This window comes from Geotrypetes seraphini, chromosome 1, assembly GCF_902459505.1.
Source record: "Geotrypetes seraphini chromosome 1, aGeoSer1.1, whole genome shotgun sequence".
In the NCBI taxonomy this organism is placed as follows: domain Eukaryota; kingdom Metazoa; phylum Chordata; class Amphibia; order Gymnophiona; family Dermophiidae; genus Geotrypetes; species Geotrypetes seraphini.
The window spans coordinates 22,930,139-22,955,565 of NC_047084.1; the positions used below are offsets into that span (position 1 = coordinate 22,930,139).

Below are 25,427 nucleotides of genomic sequence, written 5' to 3' on the forward strand. Positions count from 1 at the left end.
ACGTTTGTGCGGAATCTATCCCCTTTCAACTTTAGAGAGTGCCCTTTCTTTCTCCCTACCTTGGAGAGGGTGAACAACCTGTCCTTATCTACTAAGTCTATCCCCTTCAGTACCTTGAATGTTTCGATCATGTCCCCTCTCAATCTCCTCTGTTCGAGGGAGAAGAGGCCCAGTTTCTCTAATCTTTTGCTGTACGGCAGCTCCTCCAACCCCTTAACTATCTTAGTTGCTCTTCTCTGGACCTTTTCGAGTATACTGTGTCCTTCTTCATGTATGGCGACCAGTGCTGGATGCAGTACTTCAGGTGAGGGCTCACCATGGCCCAGTACAGCGGCATGATAACCTTCTCTGATCTGTTCGTGATCTTCTTCTTTATCATTCCTAGCATTCTGTTTGCCCTATTTGCTGCCGCCGCACATTGCGTGGACAGATTCATCAACTTGTCGATCAGAACTCTCAAGTCCCTTTTCTGGGAGGTCTCTCCAAGTACTGCCCTGGACATCCTGTATTTGTGCATGAGATTTTTGTTACCGACATGCATCACTTTACACTTATCCACGTTGAACCTCATCTGCCATGTTGATGCCCATTCCTTGAGCCTGATTATGTCACGTTGCAGATCTTCGCAATCCCCTTGTGACTTTACTACTCTGAATAACTTCATATCGTCCACAAATTTAATCACCTTGCTCGTCGTACCTATGTCCAGATCGTTTATAAAGATGTTAAAGAGCATGAGTCCAAGCACCGAGCCCTGTGGCACCCCACTGGTGACGCTCTTCCAGTCAGAGTATTGTCCATCTACCCCCACTCTCTGTTTCCTATGCTCTAGCCAGTTTTTAATCCACGTGAGTATTTCACCCTCGATTCCATGCGGAACCTTGTTGAACGCCTTCTGAAAATCCAGATATACAATGTCGACCAGATCGCCCTTGTCTATCTGTCTGTTTACTCCCTCAAAGAAGTGCAGCAAGTTCGTCAAACACGATCTGCCTTTGCTAAAACCGTGCTGACTGGTCCTCATCAGCCTGTGTCTGTCAAGGTGATCAATGATGCTGTCCTTTATCATTGACTTTACCATTCCTGGTACCGAGGTCAGACTCACAGGTCTGTAGTTTCCCGGATCTCCCCTCAAACCTTTCTTGAAGATCGGCGTAACATTCGCCACCTTCCAGTCTTCTGGAATCTTTCCCGATTTGATCGACAGATTGACTATTAGTTGAATCAGTTCAGCTATGGTCCCTTTCAATTCCTTGATGACCCTTGGATGGATGCCATCCGGTTCCGCACACTATATGCACACATACACTCATACCCTCTCACACCCCACTGTTAAGACCCTCATATGATCATCAATGGTAGACTCAGCAAATAATCATATTAAGAATGGCCGTGGTAACATATACAACAGAATGATACCTGTGATGAAAGAACAAAAGTAATAAACTAGAGACTTCAAACAGTCAAGACCCTTTCCCATAGTGTCCTGTAATGTTTCCATTCTGGAGATAATTTATTTTTAGAGTATATCTAAACTAAATTAAACTAAACTAAAACTTAACTTTATATACCGGGTCATCAAACCTAAGGAAGCTTGACTAGGTTTACAACAATTAAATAAGTGAAAAACTGAGAGCAGAAGTTTCAAAAGAGATTAATTTTCAAAATGTTTAGCAAATAAAAAGGTTTTAGAGAAATTTATGAAAAGATTGGAAAGGACTGGGGCTCCACAGAGATAAGGGAAGTTCATTCCATAGTTGTGAAAGTTTAAAAGCCAGAGATTGACTAAAGATCTTAACTCCTTTAGTTCCTTTTCTGGAGGAAAGGGAGAGTTTGAATTGTTGGATGCCTTTTGCATAGGAGAATCTGTAAACATTCCATAATAAGGGAACAAGGGGAATAAAAAATACCATGTAAAATTTTGAAAGAAATGCATGCACATTTTAATTGAATTCTAACTCCTTAACTCTGCATGGGGAAAGGAAGAAAGAGGAGAATTATTGGGCATAGGGAGGGAGAGAATTGTTTGGCATGGTGGTGGGAGAGGAGTGAGATAGAGAGCTAGGAGATGGAGAAATGTTGGATGTGGTGGAGAGCGAACAATGGGACAGATGGAAAGGGATGCAAGAGGGAGGAATGTTGGACATGGTGGTGGAGGGAATGGAGGAAGAGATGTGGCATAGTGCTGGAGAGGGGTGTTAGGAGAAATATTGGTCATGGGGCTGGTGGGCAGGGGCAAAAGATGCTGCACACAGTCCGGGGGATAAGAGAGAGAGCAATGTTGGATGTGGCAGTAGATGGAGTTGGAGAGAGGCACCCTGGATCCCTCTTTCCCCACTCCCTTTGCAGAAAGGGAGAACATGAGCGAGAGAGAGATGGTGGACAGTGAGAGAGAGGGAGATGTTGCACATGGGAGTGGAGGAGAGAGGAAGAAATGCTGTGCAGGGGAGGGGAGGGGAAAAGAGTGTGCTTTGTGTGATTTAATTTTGTGGTTACCATTATGTATCATTAAGAAGATTATATTGTGTGATTATGAAAAATGAATGGAAGAAATGGAATTTACAATTAGTACTATTATTATGGGGGCAGGGTCTGGGGTGGAGCTTGGGCAGGTCTGGGGTGGGGACTAGGGCAGAGCTTTTGGGTCCCCCCAAACAAAAAAGAGGTCCGTTGCCTCTGAATTGAGATACATATTTATAGTGTGAGAAAAGGTTCACAAATGGAAGCAGCTGATTTCTTTTTTTAAATCACTTTCTTTCGTGTTTCTGAAAATATATAGACATAGAGAAGGAAGTATTAGGACAGTGTCCAAAGGAATTAGTCCAGGAAACTTAACAGCTAGCTGGGTAAATTCCCTAGGCAGTAAACTTCCCTTCATTTAGTATACACATAGGTATATTCATGGCAGTGTACTTTCAAAGGGAAGCTCAGTCCAAAGGGAGCCTCTATTTATATGACACAGAAATATACACAATTACACCATCATGCAAAGTTCTTGCATTTGCTGCCAGTTCTTTTCCTAAGTCTGCAGGAGACACTTCACACTTTCTCCCATTCTTAAATTCCTTCTCCTTTTCAACAACCTCATTCCCCCAGAATACTCACTAGTTCCACAGCTCTCTTCAAAACATACAGGGCTCAGCTTCCACCTACTCTCCAGCCCTTGCATCTCAGCCCCGCCTTACTGTGATTAGAAGCCTTCCCATTGGCTGGATACTACCACAGCCCCTGCCTGGAAGGGAGGGAGGAAGATTAGAAAGCTACAAAGGGCTAAATTATGAAAAATGTCCAGACATGTTATCCACTCTTCTGATTTTGAGCCTGGTAATTTGCAAATTGTTAAATTACATTACATTACATTACATTAGTGATTTCTATTCCGCCATTACCTTGCGGTTCAAGGCGGATTACATTCCAACTAAAAAACAGGAATTACATACAAATTAAAAGGAGTTGAATAAGCGATGACATAGAATTTTTTAAGGTAATAAACATTGGATAAAGAGTTACCAAAGGGAATTGGAGGTCTTTAGGAGGTAAGAATATGGTGAAATTATGGGTTTTAGATAGCATTTGATAGGTAAAAGTGTTGTTAAGAGTAAGAGGTTTTAAGAGTGGGTGTGGTTAGGACTGTTTCAGGGCTTTCTTGAAGAGTATAGTTTTTATTTGTTTTCTGAAAATCTTGTAGTCTGGGGTGGTTAACAGTAGGTTGGAGATTTGGTTATCCATTCTTGCAGCTTGAGTGGCTAGGAGGCCGTCGTATTGTTTTGACCGTTTTACTTCCTTGATCGGGGGAGGTGTGAAAGGGGAGTGCGTTTTTCTATGTCTGGTTGAGGTTGCTTGGATGAGGCGATTGTTTAGGTAGGCTGGGCTGTTTCCATTTAGGGTTTTGAATATCATGCAGTAGAATTTAAATAGTATTCTTTCTTGGATTGGTAGCCAGTGTGAGTTGATGTAGGCTTCTGTGATATGATCATGTTTCCTCAGTGAGTAGATGAGTCTCAGAGCAGTATTTTGGATTGTTTGTAGTTGCTTGGTCATCGTGGCAGGGCAGGGGAGGTAGAGGATGTTGCAGTAGTCTAGCAATCCTAGGATTAGGGATTGCACTATGAGCTGGAATTGTGATCTTTCAAAGAATTTCCGGACTTGTCTCAGGTTTCTCATTATTGCAAAGGATTTCTGTATGGTTTTATTTATTTGCAGTTGCATAGTGCAGCATCTGTCTATTGTCACTCCTAGTAGTTTTATGGTGGTTTGGATTGGGTAGTTGATTGAGTTAAGTTCTAAATTGGTTATGGTTGGGACTTTGTCATTTTCGAGGAGGATGAATTTGGTTTTATCTGGGTTGAGTTTTAGTTTGTGTTCTTTCATCCAGGTTGTAACTGTTACTATTGTTTGGTGTATTATGTTTGTCATGATGGTCTTTGGCTGATCATATGGTATGAGGATGGTGATGTCATCCGCATAACTATAGGTGGTAATGCCTATTTTATCCAGGTATGCCCCGAGAGAGGCAGTGTATAGGTTGAAGAGAGTAGGGGATAGTGGGGATCCCTGTGGTACGCCGCAAGGGTTTGACCAAGGATCTGATTTTTCTTTGTTTGATTTTACTCTGTAGGTTCTGGATTTTAGGAAGCCTTCAAACCAAGAATATACTGTATCTGAGATACCTATTGCATCCAAGATTTGGAGAAGGATGTTATGATCAACTAGGTCGAATGCTGCAGTTAGGTCCAGTTGTATGAGAAGCATTTTTTTTCCTGTGCTGAGGTGTTGTCTGGCTGTGTCCATAAGGGAGCCCAGGAGTGTCTCTGTGCTGAAGTTAGTTCTGAATCCTGATTGCATGGGGTGGAGTAGGTTATGGTCATCTAGATAGTTTGTGAGGAGTTTGGCTACTAGGCCTTCTGTAATTTTGACATATAGCGGTATAGAGGCAATGGGTCTGAAGTTGGATGGTTGGTCTGTTGGTCCTTTTGGGTCTTTTTGAATTGGGGTGATGATAATTTCGCTGAAGTCAGTAGGGAAAAAGCCATCTGTGAGTGTTGTTTGTATCCATTGCAGAAGTAGAGTACGGAATTTTATACTGGAGGTGGTAAGGAGATATGCTGGGCAGTGGTTGAGGTCACAGGAGGCGTGGCTGTATTTTTTGTAGAGTTTATTGAATTCGGACCATTGTATGTTGGGGAATTGAGACCATGTTCTGTCCGCTGTAGTAGATTCTTTATCCGTGGGTTGGGTTGTGATTTCGTTTAGGTGGGATGGGGTAAAGTTGAGGGTGGCTCTGGCGTTAGTGATTTTGTTCTTGAAATGGTCTGCTAGAAGGGTGGCTGAGGGGGTTGGGTTGTTGTTAGTTGTCGTGTAGGGTTTGGTGTCCGTTAGGTCTTTTAATATTTTGAATAGTTTTTTGGTATCTTGGGTTTCTGTGCCTATTAGGTTTGTGTAGTGAGTTTTTCTCTTGTCTTTTAGTAGGATTTTATATTGTTTGTTAGTTTTTTTCCAGGCGGTTTTCGTTTGATCTAGGTTTGTTTTTCTCCATTTTCTTTCTAATCTTCTGCATTGTCTTTTAAGTTGGAGCAGATCATTGTCAAACCATTGGTCTGATCTTCTACTGGTTCTAGTTTTGGTTTGTAGTGGGGTTAGTTCGTCCTGGGTGTTGGTGGCTAGAAAATTCCAGTGAGAGATGAAGTCTTTTGGGTCGCAGTCCTGGAGTGTTTCATCTATTTTTTTCCAGAATACAGTTGGCTCGATATGTTTGCGTGAGGTGTATGTTGTTTTTTGAGATTTAGGTGTGGTTTTGTTCTTGGTCCAGTTAATGCTGAAATTGTAAGTGTAGTGGTCTGACCAGAGGGATGGGGACCAGGTTCCATTGGGTGTTTGAATTACTGGGGTGGTTGATTGGTGGGTCATGAAGGCTGCAATGTCTAGTTGATGTCCTTTTTCATGAGTGGTTTGTGGGTCTAGGATTTGGAAGGATAAGGCATTGAGAAATGCTAGACAGTTTTTTGCTGGTGTGGATTTTGGGTCTTCTAGGTGGAGGTTTAGGTCTCCTAGGATAAGGTTATATTCTGCTGTTAAGGAGTTTTGGTAGATGAAGTTTTCAAATTCAGGTCTCGTTGTGGTCCAATTTCCCGGTGTTATGTAACAGAGCATGCATGCTAGTGAGTTTTTTAGTGTGGAGCTTGTGAGATGACAGGCAAGGAAGTCCATTTGTGTGGTGGATGTTTTTTCTTGTATATTTAGGGTTAGGGAGTCTTTGAATATTATTGCTAGTCCTCCTCCTCTTTTTTTCTCTCTGCAGGTCACTGTTATTTTGTACCCCTGCGGGCATACCTCTGTTATTCTGGGGTCTGTGTCTGAGGTTAGCCAGGTTTCTGTGAGGAAGAGACAGTCTAGGTTTTCGGTTTTTAACCAATTTTTTATATGTTCTGTTTTGGATCCTAAGGCTCTGATGTTTAGGTAGGCACACGTTAGAGTAGTGGTTTCTGTTTGATTCTTGTGGGTCGTTTCAGGGTAGATGAGTGTTTTGGGAGGAGGTTTAGGTTTGGTCTTGGGAGGAGTTGTTCTTTTTCTCCAGGTTGTGGTGATGGAATGTTGGGTGCTGGTCTGGTGGTTCGAGTTTCTTGTTAAGAAGGTTCTGCCGTTATGGAGTTGGAAATTGGTTACAGAGGAGCTTGTGGGTGTGGTGTATAAGTTGTTTGCTACTACTTTCCAGCTGGTGATGAGGAGGATTATTATTAGGGTGGCTTGAGTATGTGTTTGTGTGGATAGCTTCATCTTTAGTGGCAGTTGGTGGGGGTCTGGACTGATTCTAAAAGTCGTTTGTCCTGTTGTTATTGGTGAGGGAGATAGATCTTGTTGTTTTGTGGTAGATGGGTTATGTTGTATGTCTGATCAAAAAGATTGACCTGTTCGGGACTTCGGGGGGGGGGGGGGGCAGCTCCCGGTTTCAGTGGGGCTGCTCTGAAGAGAAGAGGCTGTGTGAGCTGCTCTGCAGGGGGCTTCGGGGGGCGGAGTTGGGCTCCCACGCGGCCCGAAGTTCCTTCCCTACGGCAGGGGTCTGTTTTTCGTTGGAGCAGCTCCCGGTTTCAGTGGGGCTGCTCTGAAGAGAAGAGGCTGTGTGAGTTGGGCTCTGTAAGAAACAAGTCCGCTGCTGCAGGGGGTGAAATCGGGTCCCTGGCTGGTCGGGGGAGGGGCGGAGCAGGGCTCCCACGCTTCCTCTCCTCTGCTGGGCTCTGTAAGAACAAGTCCGCTGCTGCAGGGGGTGAAATCGGGTCCCTGGCTGGTCGGGGGGAGGGGCGGAGCAGGGCTCCCACGCTTCCTCTCCTTTAAATCCTTAAAAAATCCAGATGGTAATCCAAGGCTTCATTGTTCTCAGCAGGTCGTATAGGTCAGTGATTCCCAACCCTGTCCTGGAGGACCACCAGGCCAATCGGGTTTTCAGGATAGCCCTAATGAATATGCATGGAGCAGATTTTCATGCCTCTCACTTCCATTATATGCAAATCTCTCTCATGCATATTCATTAGGGCTAGCTTGAAAACCCGATTGGCTTGGTGGTCCTCCAGGACAGGGTTGGGAACCACTAGTATAGGTCCTCTCTGTACTTTTGGGCTTGAGGCACATGCCTAGTTTGCCTTTGTCTTAATATGCTTTGGGTCTACCCATTCCCATGTAGCCAGCACCAGGGCACAGAACTGACTACCCATTCACAAGGATTCTAACAAATGTGCTATAAATAAAACAATGAGGTTAAGAAGACACCAGTAAAACACAATGGAATCATATCTTGTAACCAACAATCATTTTCCAAGGTGTCACTTTAATCAATCAGTATATAAACTCTGAAGAAGAGGTGATGCCACATAGGATTCCTTTACAACAATCAGCATGGCATTTCAGTAAATATAGTGCAGGTAAGAATATCTTCTAACATAATGGGAATGAGCTTCCTTCCCCTAAACCGTGGAAAAAAAAAACAACTGTTTATGGAGATGTGGATGCGACACTTAGTGATATCAATAGGCATTGACAAATACAAGAAATAAAGTTATAACTCACCATATTCCTCAAAATAAATCTCTGGGTAGAGTAGCTTATCCAAGATATAATAGAGAGATGTTCCCCTACCTTGACTACCTCATAACAGGAAGGAGGAGATCCCCCCCCAAAAAAAAACTTGAAGAACTTATTGTTAATCCTGAAGTATATCAATGTCACTGACTGTTTATTGTAGTGGTGGTTCCTCTCCCTGACACGGCTGGCAAGTTTTTCACAAAGAGTTCAAGCTCCTTTGCAGTATCCATATACAGAACTTTATTGTTGAAGACCACTCTTGCCTTGGCTGGATACATAACATAACAAACATAACATAACTCTTTATTTATATACCGCGAAAGCCTTTCGGTTCACAGCGGTTTATATTAAAAGTGGCTGAGGAGAGTCAGCGAACTACAGCAATGGAGAAAGGACTGAAAGTTGTATAGATTGCAAAGAGGGAGGTTAAGCAGGGTTTTATAAGGAGGAAGATAAATAAATAGGAATGATCATAGTCTTAGAGCAACAACGTAGAAGAGAGAGTCAGTGGGTCGGGAGTCTTTTCAAGGAAAATTTAAGGTGGGTCGTCCTTAGCGAGATGCGAATGTTCAGTTTGACTAACCCATTGCAGAATGGTGCCATTGCTTGTCACTTTGCACAAACCTGAAAGACCCTAGAAGATAAAAATTTTTATACTGTCAAAATTGGGTAAGGATCTTTAACAGCAAAATTCAAGAAACGAGCAAGCACCCGCTCAGGATTTTTATCGTGTTCTCTGCATGCCCTATGATCATGTGCGCTGATAAAGTTTGGTGGCCCAATGCTTCTGGTAGCTATTGCTCCAAAGTGCTTCTCAAGGGTCAATCTTTGACAGAATCTGGAATGCCAATGAAGTGTAAATTATTCTGCAACCCTGGTTTTCCTGATCATCTGTCCTGTCAAGCAGCGATATATTTGCTGTTTCCAGTGTGCAAATGCATTCCTTGAAGCTATCCACTCTTTTTTCATGGTGCACCAGCCAATTTTCTACTCTCTATAAGTGGTTGCCTTGCAAATCTAAACTTTCTTTGATTTCTTCAACTATGGTATGAATTTTGGTCAGCTTTTCTTCCATAACCTCAGTAATTATGGACCTACAGTAGTTAATTCCTTTACCGCAGCTTCTTGTAAGGTGAAAATCAATACTGTTAACTCCTTCACCATCATCTAATCTAATCTAATCATGTTTTCCTGCATACAGGATTGATCTTTTAGTTTCTGCTGAGTTTTAACCGATATTTCCATTTAAAATTCAGCAAATAAGAACCTCTGGGTTGTAGATTTAGATCAGCTTTTTTTTTTTTTTAATATTCTTTATTCATTTTGAAAACTTACAGCAAGCGTACAGGAATATATCATTAGTAACAACAATAGCACTTGTAATTCTCATATAATTCTACAAACATAAAAATTATATCTCGTCCCACCCACCTTCTTTCAAATATTATAATCAATTATATCATAAATATAATATAAACACATAATATAGCTTAATAGAGGTTGGTACTAATTGAGGATAGCCAGTGGTAATGTCCAAAAAATGTAAGTTTTTAGTGCAGTGTATCCTGGAGCTGTGAAACGGGACATCCGTTCAGCTAGGATGTGACCACAATACTGAATCTTCCTTGCTAGAAATAGTGGATGAGATATTGGTCAAGGCTCATCAGGGCTATGGTGATCTTTGGGTACAATTAGATCTCACCGCAGTCTGTGACATGATGTCTCATTCTAAATTAAAGAAATACCTAAGTGATATTGACATTAAAATAGTGGTATGGCAGTGTTTTGATTCCTATTTTGTTCATCGTACACAGTCTGTTGGAATCAAGAACTTTCTACTAGAAGGGTTCTAGAATGAGGTATTCTACAAGGATCACTTCTTTCGTTAACTCTTTTAAATCTATAAAACACATAAGTCGGGCAACCATAGCAGATGAGTAGTGCTCCTCCCCTCCCCATCCTTAATATTTGAGCTAGACAGGTAGCTATGTATAAGCCTAAGCCTTCTTTTGCTGACCTCAGTGGGAGCATGTATCAGGCTGATTGGCTCTTGATGACTGCCAGTCATATCTGCCTGCTCCTGCTGTGCCTGCCTCCCCTTTCCTGAGGCTGTGCTACATAACCCCTAATGTAATAATAATAACTTTATTTTTGTATACCGCAAATACCACAAGCAGTTCAGAGCGGTTTACAGAGAAAGAGACTGTACACAGACAGCGATGTCACAGAAAATATTTTCAAATTACATTGGTAAGTCGGGAGGGTTAGGTATAACCGGAAGAATACAACACGGTGGGAAGGAGTCAAAGAAATTGATTCAATATTACGATAAAGATTGACATTATTTTTTAATCTAATTTTTGTACTTGGGACAATGGAGAATTAGGTGACGCCCAACATTAGGAGGAGTAGCAATGAGGTTTAAAGTGAACTGGGTACACCTAGACATCAAGCGCTCTACTCTAACACTAGGGTATTCCTTCACCAATTAGACTTTACATGCAAGAGAAATCTTTCAGCTATATACTAACATATGCAAAATATACAATTATGCATGCAGTCATTATGTGCATAATTCGCTGGAGTGTTGAGGGTGCCTTTTTGAAAAGTTCAAAAAGACATCTAACTTATGTCTATTTTATAAAGACAACAACATATATTTTATATGAACATCTCCTGGAGTGATCCCAAATTTAAAGCTGCTCCAATATTGGCATGTAGTCTGTGAATGTACTTGTGTATTTTATAAAATATGCATATACACTGCAACTCTGCCCCTGCTTCTCCTGAAAGATCGCCCCCCCTCCTTCCCCCAGGAAGACCTATACGTGATGCAAGAGTACACACCATATTCTTGGCATGCTTATGCATAGCTAGTCATGCTTTTGTAAGAGCCATTTTCTCATGTAAATCATACTTTAATACAGATAATGATTTATGAAATTTCCCCATCATAACTATAGTAAGGGAGCAAGATTAGGATTAGAGAATGACACGGTGACAAAATTAATCACCGTTCCCGTCCCCGCGGATAACCACGGGAAACCATCTTCATGTCATTCTTTAAGGAGAGAAGAAAGAATCAGAGTATAATTGGGCACAACCACTGACCCGCAAGCTTTGCTGGTTCATAGACAGTGGCGCGCAAGACGCCAGCGTGCTGACAATCCAGCGCCGACAATTCGGCGCAAGACAGAAATGCGCGGGGGAAAAAGTAATTTTTAAAGAGGTCCGACGGGGGGTTTGGGGTAGCAACCCCCCCACTTTATTGGTTAGTGTTCGCGCTGCTGTTGGAGGGAGGTTCGGGGGGTTGGAAACCTCCATTATAGCGAAAACGGAACTTTTTCTGATTTTTTTCAGGAAAAGTTCTGTTTTCTCTATAATGTGAGGGGTTTCACCCCCGACACCTTCCCGCAATGGCAGCGCTGGATTGTCGGCGCGCTGGCGTCTGGCGCGCGATTATCCCGTCACCAGCTTTGCTTTGAAGAATGCTGGTGTAGAAGGACCGAGGTTGAAATAGACACTAGAAAATGACATGGGATTATTTCCTGCGGTTATCCACGGGGACGGGAACGGTGATGAATTTTGTCACCGTGTCATTCTCTAATTAGGATCAGAACCAGCAGTGTTTCATTTTGCTGGGATGAAATGAACCCCATGATACACAATTACTTCCTGAGTAATTTCTTGGTAAACTTAGCCGTGCCTCAGAGACTGAATCATCTAGCAAAGCTTTTCAATATATTGCATTTCATCAGTCAAGCTCTCGTTCATTGGCAACAGGCAGAAGTTTACATTTAGAGTTATTTGTTTAAATATTCTTTTTACGTTTTTTCTTTTTTTCTTTTTTTAAGAAATAAATATAGAAATCTTTAATAGATAGTGCACAATTTTAGAAGCACTTATCTGTTTGCTCGTCAGCACTGGTTCCCTAACGACGAGCAAACAGATAAGTGCTTCTAAAATTGTGCACTATCTATTAAAGATTTCTATATTTATTTCTTAAAAAAATAAAAAAAGAAAAAACGTAAAAAGAATATTTAAACAAATAACTCTAAATGTAAACTTCTGCCTGTTGCCAATGAACGAGAGCTTGACTGATGAAATGCAATATATTGAAAAGCTTTGCTAGATGATTCAGTCTCTGAGGCACGGCTAAGTTTACCAAGAAATTACTCAGGAAGTAATTGTGTATCATAGAATTCAATTGATACTTCCCTAGTATTTGTAATTTGGTTTCATGAAATGAACCCCCCCTACTTCTACAGTACCTCCCAAATTATCTAGAAAACTGTTGATTTTGTTAGAATATTGGCATGCCATTTTCTTCCTAATGAGGCCCTTCATTTGTGCTACTCAACTTTTCAGTACATAAAAAGGCAAATTACCATGAGAAAGAAAATGTCTGTGTGTACTTAGTCAGAGGAAAATATTTTTCGATAGCGAGACCCAACGCAGATTGGAATCTGAATGCAGATGTAGCATATTGACACCCAACATGCTACATCATTAGCAGACAGATGCATTTGTTTATGCTTTGATTGTTACCATTGATTATAGCTTCTGTGCATAACTTAAAAGAGAAAGCAATCAAGTCATAGAAGATGCAAGCTGGCACAGCTCACACAACGTAGCAACTGAGAGGTTTCTTCAGCAACACTCAGCAACAGGAAGGCAATATAGTAATTTCTGTTTGTAATTTTATATTTGCTTACGGATTTTCTTGAGATGAAAAAAGACAAGAATGAAATAAAAGAAAGTCATAGCAATACATCAAGACTAACCAATTGACTTTTGGAAGGACTAAAAATTAATCGAAGGCCAAAGAGTAAGATTTCCTGGTAGTGCATCCAGAGATTAAGGGCTCCTTTTACAAAGCCTCGCTAGGGCTTTAACGCGCGGAATAGCACACGCTAAGTTGCCACACGCGTTAGCCGCAACCGCCTCCTGCGCGCTAATCTGATGCATGCGATAAAACCGCTAGTGCGGCTTTGTAAAAGGAGCCCTAAATGTACATCATGTTTATTTTATTTTTTTTTAAACTATACAAAGTGGTATAAAAAAAATCTTTATTAATTTTAAAGCTAAAAATAAGTGCAACATGTTCTACAGACAGGTTTCACTTTAACAGCACTTAAATTCAAACAAATTATATTTCATGTCCCTTCCCTCCCCCATCCTTATACCCAACAATTACACTCTACCATAATTAAATTAAAAGAATTTCCCCACCCATTCTGGACGTGTAAATTTCCCATAATGTTCCTGTTGTATGGCAATCATATGTTCCATTTTAAAAATGTGGGATAGATTGAACTATACCTTTTGGTGGGAGTCTCTGTGTCATGTTTTTAAAATGGAACATATTATGGCTATACAATAGGGACATTACAAAAAGTTTCAGAAGATTTGGGAGACATTGACAAAATTTTGCAAAGAATGATTGTTGATTTTGCCCTTTGGTCATGCATGTCCAGGGTGAATGGGTAGGTGGGTGGGTGGGTGGGAGGGAGGGTTGGAAAATATTTTTTAATTCTTTAACTTGAGTGCAATTTTTGAATATGAGTATGGGGGTGATATATCTATCTGTCATAGATTACAATGTGATTGATTTTAAGTGCTTTTATAGTGTATTATGATTGTATAATATGTTGCACATATGTATGGCTTAAAAATGAATAAAAATATATAAAAAAAAAAAAGTGGCATAAAGATTCCCACCAAAAGTTATAATCTAACCGGTCCCAGCTTTTCCAGTTCTATACAAAGTTTTTTCTGCTTGACTAATTGCAATAACATTTGGGATATTTCATCCTGAATAAATTTTCATTAAGCCTACATTCACGTCGACCACTTCACCTAAATAATGCCACTTTACTACCCGGTTCTTCAACTGTCATGATGTTTTCTTCAATGTGAACTGATCAGGCCCTGCTGTTTCCCAACTGGTGATCAGTTGAGCCCATTTATGGCAGTTTTCTTCACAGCATATTCTACATTTATCCGCTTCTACCTCTTTTCTGGAAACTCTTACACCAGTCTATGAGAACCACAGCCTTTCTCCAGATACAAATTTTTAATAAGGATAAGATTCTCCTGACTGAAAACCATGGTAACTATTTATAATAATAATAATAATAACAGCTTATATACCGCAATACCGTGAAGTTCTATGCGGTTTACAAAAGATTAAGCAAAGGTACAAATTGACTGACTTCAAGAGGGGAAGAAGAAAGAGAAGTAATTAGACAGGAAATTCATTGTTGAGGAGAAAAGTGATCAAAAGGACAGTAGGTCGCTATTGAGAGGAAAGAGATAAGTGGATCAGTTGTCAAGATGTTTTAGGAACAGGTGTGTTTTTAGACGTTTCTTAAATTCCTCATATGTAGAGGGCGAAAGTAATTGTTCTAGGTCTTTGGCGACTGCGCTTATCATGACAATAATTGTTACATAGTGGCGATCTTGTTTGCTTTGCAAATGAAAAAGCAGCATAAAATGATATTTGCCTTTCTTTGGAGCTTCTAAAAGCATAGGGACAGTAAATAAAACTATATTGATTATTATCTCATTTGTCCTGTTTGTCGGTCTTGAATAAAATCTAAGCTCTGTCAAGCAGGGCTTGTCTCTGTGTTTGTATACAGTGCCATGTATGTCTAGTAGCACTATAGAAATAAGTAGTACAATCAAACCTTGGTTTGCGAGCATAATTCGTTCCAGAAGCATGCTTGTAATCCAAAGCACTCGTATATCAAAGCACATTTCCCCATAGGAAATAATGGAAACTCAGACAATTCATTCCACAACCCAAAAACTTTAATACAGTATTATATGTACTCGTATTGCAAGACTTCGCTCGTTTAGAACCATCAGCTCAGTTGTGATGATGTGACGTGTGTATGCCATATGTATTTGTATTGCAAGACCATACTCATTTAGAACAGTCACTACACTACAGCATCAGAGAGAGAAGAACCATCGGCTCAGTTGTGATGATGTGACACGTGTATACTGTATGTACTTGTATTGCAAGACATTGCTTATATATCAAGTTAAAATTTAATCAAATGTTTTGCTTGTCTTGCAAACCAAGTTACTTGCAATCCAAGGTTTTACTGTAGTAAGGTAACATGAGTAAATTCTCTGCTGAGAAAACTTCTCTCCGCTCAGCGGCTAAAAGTATGGGCATAAATTTCAGAGCACATGTACTCATAGGAGTAGGGATCAGGGATAGGATAGGAGGAGGAAAAGTACTCAAGGTATACTCGGACTACTTTTCACTAGTTGGACTGCTTGATTTTTCTCTTTTTGCCTATCATGAAAGCAGTGGTCAGGATCATTACGCTAGCACCGACGCTCTAAGGTAGGCTTATCCAGGTTCAGTCCTTCATGTGTATATAGTATGAATGATTTTGGGTGCACAGGAAACAAGGCAGACCATTGAAGAATCCAATCCAATCCTTAGATATACTGGATCATCCCTAAAATAGGGCTTGACTCAGTTTACAGATTAGATACTTAAAACATGGATGGCTACCAGTAATAATAAAGGATTGCAGAATGAAAACATCATTATTTAAGATCACCACGTTTCCGGGTAGGAGGATCTATTAAAGATTCCTGAAATAGTAAAGTTTCAAAGATTTCTGAAAACTTTGAAGTGAGAAGAGCATTCTAATTTCATAGGGAACCACCAGTCACACAAGAAAGATACCTGTTCTTGAGAATTTATCTTTTGTGATTTGATACAGAGCAGTAGTGTGGCAGGGAGGAGCAGTTCAGGGACATTGATGTGACAGTGATGGTCCCGTGGTAATCGTTGCCTAGCCTGTGGCATTTTGGTTACGAGTCTGAGCACATCATGTCACAAAAATTTTATTTGAACAATTTGAAGTTGGACTTGTGTTTTTTGGGATTTCATTAATGAATATGTATGAGGTAGATATGCATACAGTAGATATATTAGGTATTCAAATCTTTCTCATATATATTCTATACATATAATATAACTAGACAGGACCTGTCTAGTTATATTATATGTATTAAATACTTTTTGAGATAGGTAATTTGGTTAATTGTACCCTGTCTTGTAGTGTTGGTATACATATTCATTAGGGATATCCTGAAAATTGGCAGGACAGAACTTGGATGAGCTGTTCTAAGGCCCGGATTCTGTATACGACGCACAATTTCAGAAGAAGCCTGCCGGCGATGTATGGGGGGACGGGCGGCTGCAGCCTCTAAACTTATCACGGCAGGGAGATCCCTTGCCGTGATAAGCTCAGCGACAGCCTCTGCTTACAGTGTAGGTCAGCATTTCGCTGGCCTACATTGTATGTGTCTACTGCTAACCTAGGGAGATGCCTACGGCCACCTAGGACAGCCTAAGGCTACTTCTGGGCCAAGCCACGCCCACGCCTAGCCTTAGGTGGGCTTGTACGCCTCCCTAGGCTCCCGGAGGTGCCTCCAATGTAGGCTGCCTGCCTCAGGAATTTTTTTGTTTTTTTTAAGAAAACGTGTGTCCTGATTGGCTGGTTAAACAGCAGTTGGCTGCCTATAATCGAGATGCCGCTTATAGAATCCGGGCCTAAGAATCTGGGATTTAGATAACTTTCAAATGAATCAGACTTGGCATCTCTGCTGCTGTGCCATTCAGATTCCTCTTAGATTGTCTGGAAGCTTCACCCAGTGGTTCCCAAACTGTGGGTCAGGATTCCATGTAGAAGTCAAATCAGTGTAGGGAATGACACGGTGGCAGTTACCCGCGGGTAGCCGCAGGTAACCCGTCAAAATGGGGGGGGGAACTGCTCACTGCGGGCACAGAGACAAGGCCATCCACCGCCCTGTGGAGCGGTGAATGGCATTGTCCCCGCAGTTAACGGAGGGAAGGTGCGCGGTCACTGATCGTGTGCGGCCCCCTCCCTCCCTACCTACCTACGGCCAAATCTATCTACCTCCCTCCCCTTACCTTCACGGCACTTTTGTAAAAAACTTACTGAGGCCGGCAAAGCCTGCCTGCCTGCAGACGCACGTGTGTGGGCGGAAGCGTCAGAGGAGAAGCTTCCACCCACACACATGTGACTGCAGGCAGGCTTCGCCGGCTTCAGTAAGTTTTTTACGAAAGCACCATGAAGGTAAGGGGGAGGTAGGAAGGGAGATAGATTTGGCCATAGGTAGGGAGGGAGGGAGGGGGCCATGCGCGATCGGTGACCAGGCGCCTTCCCTCCCTTAAGTTTCAATTCTTTACTAACGCACCGCGAAGGTAAGGGGAGGGAAGGAGATTCTCAGGCCGCTGAAGGGCGGTCAGGTGTCAAGAGGGAAGGGTGGATGCTGCAGGGATGGGGTGGTGAAGGGGACGGGGCGGTGAAGGGGATGGCGGGGATGAGGACGGGACGGTGAAGGGAACGGTGGTCCGGTGACGGGCAGTGACAGGGACAGATTTTTTTCTTCATGTCATTCTCTACATCAATGTACATGTGACACAGAAACAGGGCTATTCCCCCTCCCTCTGGACCTCTATTGTAACTTATGTACTGATTGGTGATGTTTTTATGCTACCAAGTACTTTTTAGAATTTGGATTCTTCTTATCAGTGAGGTAATGGTAGAAGGAGACTTCAAACTGGAAGGAAGACTGAATAGCTGAACTATTAGCTGAAAGGCAGTTTCCTGTCTTTGGCTGGCTAAGAAAGTGCACAAAGGAGACTATCTTTGGCTGGCAGAACCACTACACCATATACTGTAGGTCTTTGAATCTTAGTTAACTAAGCCAGTACTCTTAATACTACCTAAGAAGGAAAACTAAGGGCTTCCACTGATCCTGGAAGTGAAGGAGAGGATTCATAAGACAATCCCAGGAAATTATGTAGTAAGCTGGTGCATTTACTACTGTATTTAGATTAGATAGTTGCTAGAGGGAGCTTCAAAAGCCAGAACTCCAAGGAAGTCTGGGAACTATAAGAACAGTTGGAAGACATCTTGCCCGATCCCACTTTTTGGTGTTTGAACTGTAGGAATAAGGCTGCTCAGAACACAAATGCAAACAATTAAGCATGTATTGCTAATTGTGTATATTTGGTTGTAATCCGCCTTGTTTAAAGGCAGAATATAAATAATAAACTGTAAATGAATTGAAAAGGCAGCCTGGCTTGCAAGGAAAGGGCATGGACAACAGAGGGAGCTGTGAGGGAGAGTTCTAACAGTTGGCAACTCCTAAGAGGAAAGCGGGAATATAGGCTTGGTAGTGAGGTCCTCCAAAAAGGTAGCAGATGGAAACTGTGATAGGTTGTGCTTTGAGGATCTGCCAGTTTGCGTTGGGAACGAGGCGTTCATCCATTTTACAAATCTAGTGCAAGCTGCCTGTGCTGGGTTTAAGCAGGCAAAGTAGATAAAACTCTGAATTAGAAGTAACATCAAGATTAAGGCCAGAGACTCATGCTGAATCTAGGAAGCTGGGTCTAGGGCTTATATTGGGTTGTGACACCAAGACTGGAATTTAAGTGTTGACAAGGGAATTGACTTATTAGAAATCCCAGACTGGAATCTAAACAAGACTATGGAGCAAACAAGACTGTATAAAGTCAAGAGAAACCTGAACAGCTGTGAGGAATATTACTCTGAGTAACAATGTATGAGGGCAACCAGCCTGAATATGAATGGATGGCCATAAGGAATTGGTCCCTGTAAAGAAAATAAAAGTACACACCAAAGCAAGTTCAAAGAAGTTTAATTTTCACTTAAGATGTAAATGATATAATAGTTATTAACAGGCCTGAGGAAAGAGGGGGGGAGGTGCAGCCCATACATCGCTCCAGGACCTATGAAGTTCAAGGGGGCAAATGAAGCCCAAGTTTATGACAAATGCAGCCAACATGTCAGGAAAATATAAAGGTGCACAAGCAAGAATACTTGAGCAATGTCCAACAGCTATATTTTCTCCATGTGGATGCCACTCACTCAATTTGTGTGGAAATGATGCTGCAGAATGTATTTCTGAAACCATAACATACTTTGGAACTATACAAACTGTTTATAACTTGTTTAGCTCTAGTCCACATCGATGGAAAATTTTGCAAAATCAAACTGGCTGTTCTCTTCATGGCATATCTAGCACACGGTGGTCAGACCATGTTGAATGTGAGAAGCCCTTTGTAGCCCATTTGCCTGGCATCAAATTAGCAGTAGAAGACCTCTTGAAGCTGAACCTAACTGCTAAAACAAGAACAGTGATTAATGGAGCTTTGTATTATGTGGCATCATTTGTTTGTGTGATAGTGTCTGTTGTATGGTACAAAATATTAGTTCCAGTTGGTAACTGTAACAACGTTATCCAATCCAAAAATGCAACACTGGATGTTGAAGTGTCCAACATAAAAGCCTTGATTTCAGAACTGACAGATCTCTGCAACATTTGGAAAAGTATGTGGAGTTGAAGCTAAGCATGTTGAAGTTGTGGTGATGCAAAACGCAAAAGGAGGTTCCATGGTGAAGATGCCAAATTGTCACAATAGCATGAAATGGATGACTCCCCTGAAGAAATGAATTTCAGAAAGTCTGTTTTCTATGTAATGTTGGATAATGTTATTGGTGGACTCACAGCTCGTTTCAGTGCTGCAGTGAACATTTCTGAGAAGTTCAGCTTCCTCTGGAAGTACCTAACAATTCCTGTAGATGAGCTGAAAGAAAATTCAAAATCACTGACAAATTAATATCCTGCTGATTCAGTGAAGATCTTGTAATGGAGACGAGTCATCTGCCAGCTGTTTATCAATCAAATTTTGGAGAGAACCAGCTGAGCCCATTGGAGCTGCTGCATTGCTTGAAAATGTACAAACTGGAAGGACTCTTTTCAAATATACTGCGTATTCTGTTGGCAATTCCTGCCAATGTCACCTCTGCAGAATGCTCATTCAGCAAGCTAAAGCTGGTAAAAAATTTTCTAAGATCCACTATGTCGCAAGCACGACTAGTAGATTTGGCCCACACACCTTCTTTGTGCCGGGGCCTGGATTTTCTCTCGGCAGCCCTGGTTATTATACATGGATCTCTGACATAATGGACAGGTTCTTTTCACTCAACATAAACATGAGTGCTAGACAAGGAATCCAGAGGAAACAGGAATAGATGAGAAATCCTGTGACAAGAAGAAAAATTTGGAATCTAGAGAAACAGACCAGGAACACATTAGCACAGCATAGTACAGGTAGCAGGGAACTAGACCAGATGGAATCTGGATACATATGAGGAACTCACACTAATGACCTAGTACAGGTCCAACCAAGCGGCAGGACCAACCAGATAGGATGCACATGACAAGAGAGCACACCTATCCCATAAAGAAACATCAGAGATGGGAATGCAGTTCCTTTTAAAGATAAGGAGGCTTATTTCTAGCACTAGTCAGGTCAACCCAAGCTTTATATCAATCCTGACCTTGTATTTGTGTTTAAGTGGTGTGGAAGAGCACATGTTAATTGTGTATGGTTGTCAGTAAGAGGTTATGCTGAAACTACCATTTAAAGTTGAAACCAGGAAGACAGATGTGCCGCTCGCAAGTGCTCAAAATTGTAGTGGTGTGGTCCAGTGTCTGAAAGCTGGTTAGAGGTACCTTCTTCATCACAGTGAAAACTAGAGCAATCCATTAGCGAAGCTAGACTTCTCTGCAGTATATGTTCTATAGCTATGTATAGTTTTGTTTGATCCCCTGGACAAAGGAGCAAATCAGTCTTTTTATTTAAATAAACTTCACAAATTCCCTGGGTTGTATGAACTGAGGAACTGTCAAACTTTTAATTATAATAATAACCTACCTTATTACACAAACATAACACAGGCGGTTTAGAATGTTTGTTTGTTTACTTACCCCCCCCCTTCCGCCTTTATCCAGGGCGAGTTACACACTCACATACAAAATATAACATTAAATTTAACATACAATTCACATCAGCAAAAAAACATCACTATAAAACAAATTACACACTTACATACAGAATAAAAAATTACTCATAACATACAAGTCGCCTCTACGAGAAACATCATTATAACCAATAAAAACTGACCAGACCATGGAATACATCAATGACCAGCACCCTGCACTCAAAAGACTCCAATCCTCCTCCCTAGACCAATCTCAGACCCTATATTTCTTTTGACAGAACAAGTGTCTATTAAGTACTTTCTTAAAGTTCTGTTTAGTCTGCTGTTGACGAATATATTCTGGAAGGTTGTTCCATTCCCTGGGACCAATACAATGAAAAACGCTATTTCTGGATAATAATAGCCTGAAGTCCTTTGGTCAGTTTTCATCATCCATACAATTCTGAAGCAGCAATATCATGGGCTGTGGCTTACAAAGGTATTTCCAGAATCGTAGGTCAGCCCTAATATCCTACACGTAAAGTAAGATTTGCTTCATTTTTGTTTCTGTTTGAAAAATTACAATGGGAGAAATTACTTTTGACAAACATTGACAAAAGAGTTTCAAATGTGTACTTGAGAGCCAGTGTACATCTTTTTGGCTGTGAAATCACAGACAAAAGTTGACCTAGTATTGTTTTGTATTTGGCAGGCCAAAAAATCCTTCATCACAGAAGTGATGTCCTAGAGACTGTAGTCCTGATCAACCCTTCAGATGAAGCAGTTAGCACTGAGGTAAGTTTAATTTGGAAGATGGTATACCTTATTGCACTGAACTCGCCACAATACTTTAGCTGCATGATTTTAATCTGTTTGCCTGTTGTTCAAAAAATTTTATACTCACTGGTGACCTAAGATTTTCAAAATGTATATGGATAGTATTGAGCTGAATATCTGACTGAACTGCTTTGTGCAATCTGCGTAAGAAGGCCTGGGGTAGGGAGAGATGGGTCAAAAAATTATCCATTTATACCATTTAAAGAAAAAGTACAAAATGGTTTACATCAGTAAAAACATACATAAAATAACAAACAAACTAAAATCTTAAAATCTCCATAATTTGTTTCTTCTTTTCAGGTAACAGCTAATAAATCACAAAAATGCGGTAACAAACAGCTGTGTTTTTAACTGTTTCTTAAATTCCATAATCGTAATTGGCCCACCAAAGCATTCCACATCATAACACTGGAAATAAAAAAAGGCATCGCTCTAGTGTCTGTATAATTTCCCTGCATATTGGGTTTAATAACCTTTGATTTTCAGATCATAAGGATCTACTTGGCTTACAATGTGCCACAATTTTCCGAAAATACCATGTGGTTTATGATAAACAGTTTGATGGACCACAGAACTGATCTTATGTTGTACCCGAAATAGAACTGGTAACCAATGTAATTTCTTCAGTTGCTAAAGTGATAATTTATACATTTAATATAGATCTGATGTTGAGTAGCAGGTCTAAATTAAAAGGATAGTTCTGGCACAGTAATCACACTGGGATGATCTGCATTATGTGAATTCTATATTGGCAATTATGCGCTAAAAAGTTTGTAGTTAGGCATACAACTTCTAGAATTGTAGAACCTACACATATAAGTGCTAAGCATGTCCCTGATCTGCCCATGCCTCTTCGATGTCTAAATCCAACTTGCAGTTGCGTGCACAATTTGTAGAATACCTACAAAGGCAATTATGAGCTAGATTCACAAGGCAAACTGATCGTGTACCAATCGGTTTGCGACCCCTTTTCAACCAGATTTCCCTCAGGCCCCATTCACTAACCTCTCCTGCGATCCGCTTCGAATCCGTGCATGCAAATGAGGTGAAACGCATGCAAAGTAGGCAGGGACGTGATTCACAACACAAAATTTCACATCCGACTAGGCTGGCTGATCAACTGAAGAAGCGACTGCTGGGGACCAGTCAAAATTGTCTTTCTGACTCTGGAAGCCCTGCTCTCTGCCCTGCTTGCCACCCTCTTCTGCCTGCTCGCCCTGAATCGGCGCATTGCCGCCCTGGTTTTCTTCTGCCCTTCTTCCCCGAATCTCTCCTGCCCTTCCCCGAAACTCCTGCCTGCCTATACTGCATCGCTGCCCCGGTTTTCTCCTGCCCTTCTTCCCCAAATCTCTCCTGCCCTTCCCTGCCCTGCGAGCTCGTGGTTTTAACCCATGGGTTTAAAGCGGGTTAAAAGCTAATAATAAAAGTTAAAGTTAAAAAAATATATATATATCGCTGCTCCGATGGGCATGCGCAGAAGACCATCTACAGATGGTCTGCGCATGCGTGGGGATCGCAGAAAAGCGATCTGTGCCAGCAGAAGGGGACGTTCCTCCGATAGCCCCCATCTGCATATTTTAGTTTGCTGAATTCGTCAGACCTGCCTGGATCGGGCCCGGATCAGGCCCCAATCGGGCCCAATCGGGCAGGTTGGTGAATCTGGCCCTATGTGTGTAACTGCAAATTAGCACAAACTAACACCAATTAAAGGCAATTAATTGGTTGTTAATACTAGATAGCAGCCAATTAGGTAATTAAGTTATGCATGTAACTGGTACTATTCTATAACTTGTGCATGCAACTTTACATGTTAGATGCAAAATTGTACAAGCAAGTTTAAAGAAGTAGAGGGTATCTGTATATTCAGTGTCTTTGTCTGTATTAGTGCCTCTGTATAAGACTCTGGTGAGACCTCATTTAGAATGGAGTCGGTCCAGAGGAAGGCTATTAGTTTGTTAAATCTTTATTCGTTTTTAAAAGCCAAGACAAAGTGCAACATATTATCATACAGTTAACAGAATAAACAGCACTCAAATTCATCAAATATTATTGTACGTACATATCCCCCTCCCCCTTCCTGAGAGTGTTAAAACAGTCATACAGATCAAAGGATAATACAAATGATCAGGGCATATAAAATTACAATCAAATGACAAGATAAGTACATATTCCCCTCCCCCTCCCACCCACCCATCCTGGATGTGTATAACTTTCTTTCAGAAATCAAGGGTAAGACTAATATTCACTCCTTGCAAAATTTTGTTAATGGGTCCCAAATTTCCCTGAACTTCTTATAGTGTCCTATATGCATGGAATTCATATGTTCAAACCTATAGGTTTGGCATAAGGTTTCCCACCAGAAGCAATAGCTTAACCGATCCCAGTTTTTCCAATTCTTCATGATACATTGTATGGCAACTCCTGTCATAATGAGAAATAATTTATTACTATTAGGAGTTAACGGACTCGTAGGCATTAATAACGTACCAAACAATACTGCATCGTACGTCAATGCCATTGGGACCTCCAGTATCGTATTAATTTGATTCCAAATGGATTGCCAAAATTTAAGTATCAGGGGACAAAAGAAGAGCAGATGATCCAATGTCCCTATAGCCAGATGACAATGCCAGCATCTACTAGACTCAGAACTATCTATCTTTTGTAGTCTAACAGGGGTCCAGAAAATTCTATATAACAAAAATAACCAAGTTTGTCTTATAGATGCTGATGTGCATCTCATCCTCCAAGTCCAAATTTGTGGCCATTGAGTAGCAGAAATTTGCTGCTTTGTCTCAATGCTCCATATGCCTCTTAGACTAGTTTTTGGTTTTTTATTCAGATGCTCAGATATTAATTTATACCACTTTGCTGCCTGATGCCCTAGCAAATCTGTCTGGAAACACAGGCCCAGCAAGCTATACTGAGTTTTTAAATTACGCCAATCAGGGAATCCCTTCTGAATGGCCTGCTTCAACTGCAACCACTTAAATGTTTGAAACTTTGAAATACAAAATGATTGTTGCAGTCGTGAAAAGTTAAGCATCTTCCCATCTGATAATGTGTGTATGTCCGCCTGCAGCCAGTGCTTCCAGAGGATCTTAGACTCGCCAATTTGAATCTTGGAGTTTAACCATAAGGACTGACATGTGGATTGATGAATTGGAATAGGTATTATGTTATTAATAAATTATAATGTCTGCCATGTAGATAATAAAATTCCATTGTCCTTATACAACCTAGGTAACTTGATACTTAACGTATCAGAGGAAAGCTATTAAAATGGTGTGTGGTCTTTGTGATAAGGCAGACTTAAAGATCTCAATCTGTATACTTTGGAGGAATGGCAGGAGAGGGGAGATATGATAGAGACATTTAAATACCTACGTAATATAAATGTGCATAAGTCGAGTCTCTTTCATTTGAAAGGAAACTCTTCAATGAGAGGGCATAGGATGAAGTTAAGAGGTGATAGGCTCTGGAGTAATCTGAGGAAATACTTTTTTTACGGAAAGGGTGGTAGATGTGTGGAACAGTCTCCCGGAAGAGATGGTAGAAACAGAGACTGTGTCTGAATTCAAGAGGGCCTGGGATAGGCACGTGGGATCTCTCTGAGAGAGAAAGAGATAATGGTTACTGTGGATGGGCAGACTAGATGGGCCATTT

At 41.1% G+C, this 25,427-nt stretch overlaps 1 protein-coding gene across 2 annotated transcripts in view; it reads left to right on the top strand.

The window, feature by feature from the left end:
* MAP1B (microtubule associated protein 1B) overlaps positions 1-25,427 on the top strand; it is a 222,888-nt gene that overhangs the window by 143,377 nt on the left and 54,084 nt on the right. For both annotated transcript variants that reach the window (XM_033929061.1, XM_033929070.1), the window contains one exon: positions 21,637-21,719. In XM_033929061.1, the coding sequence (XP_033784952.1) occupies positions 21,637-21,719 (83 nt within the window). The remainder of the gene's footprint in view (positions 1-21,636; positions 21,720-25,427) is intronic.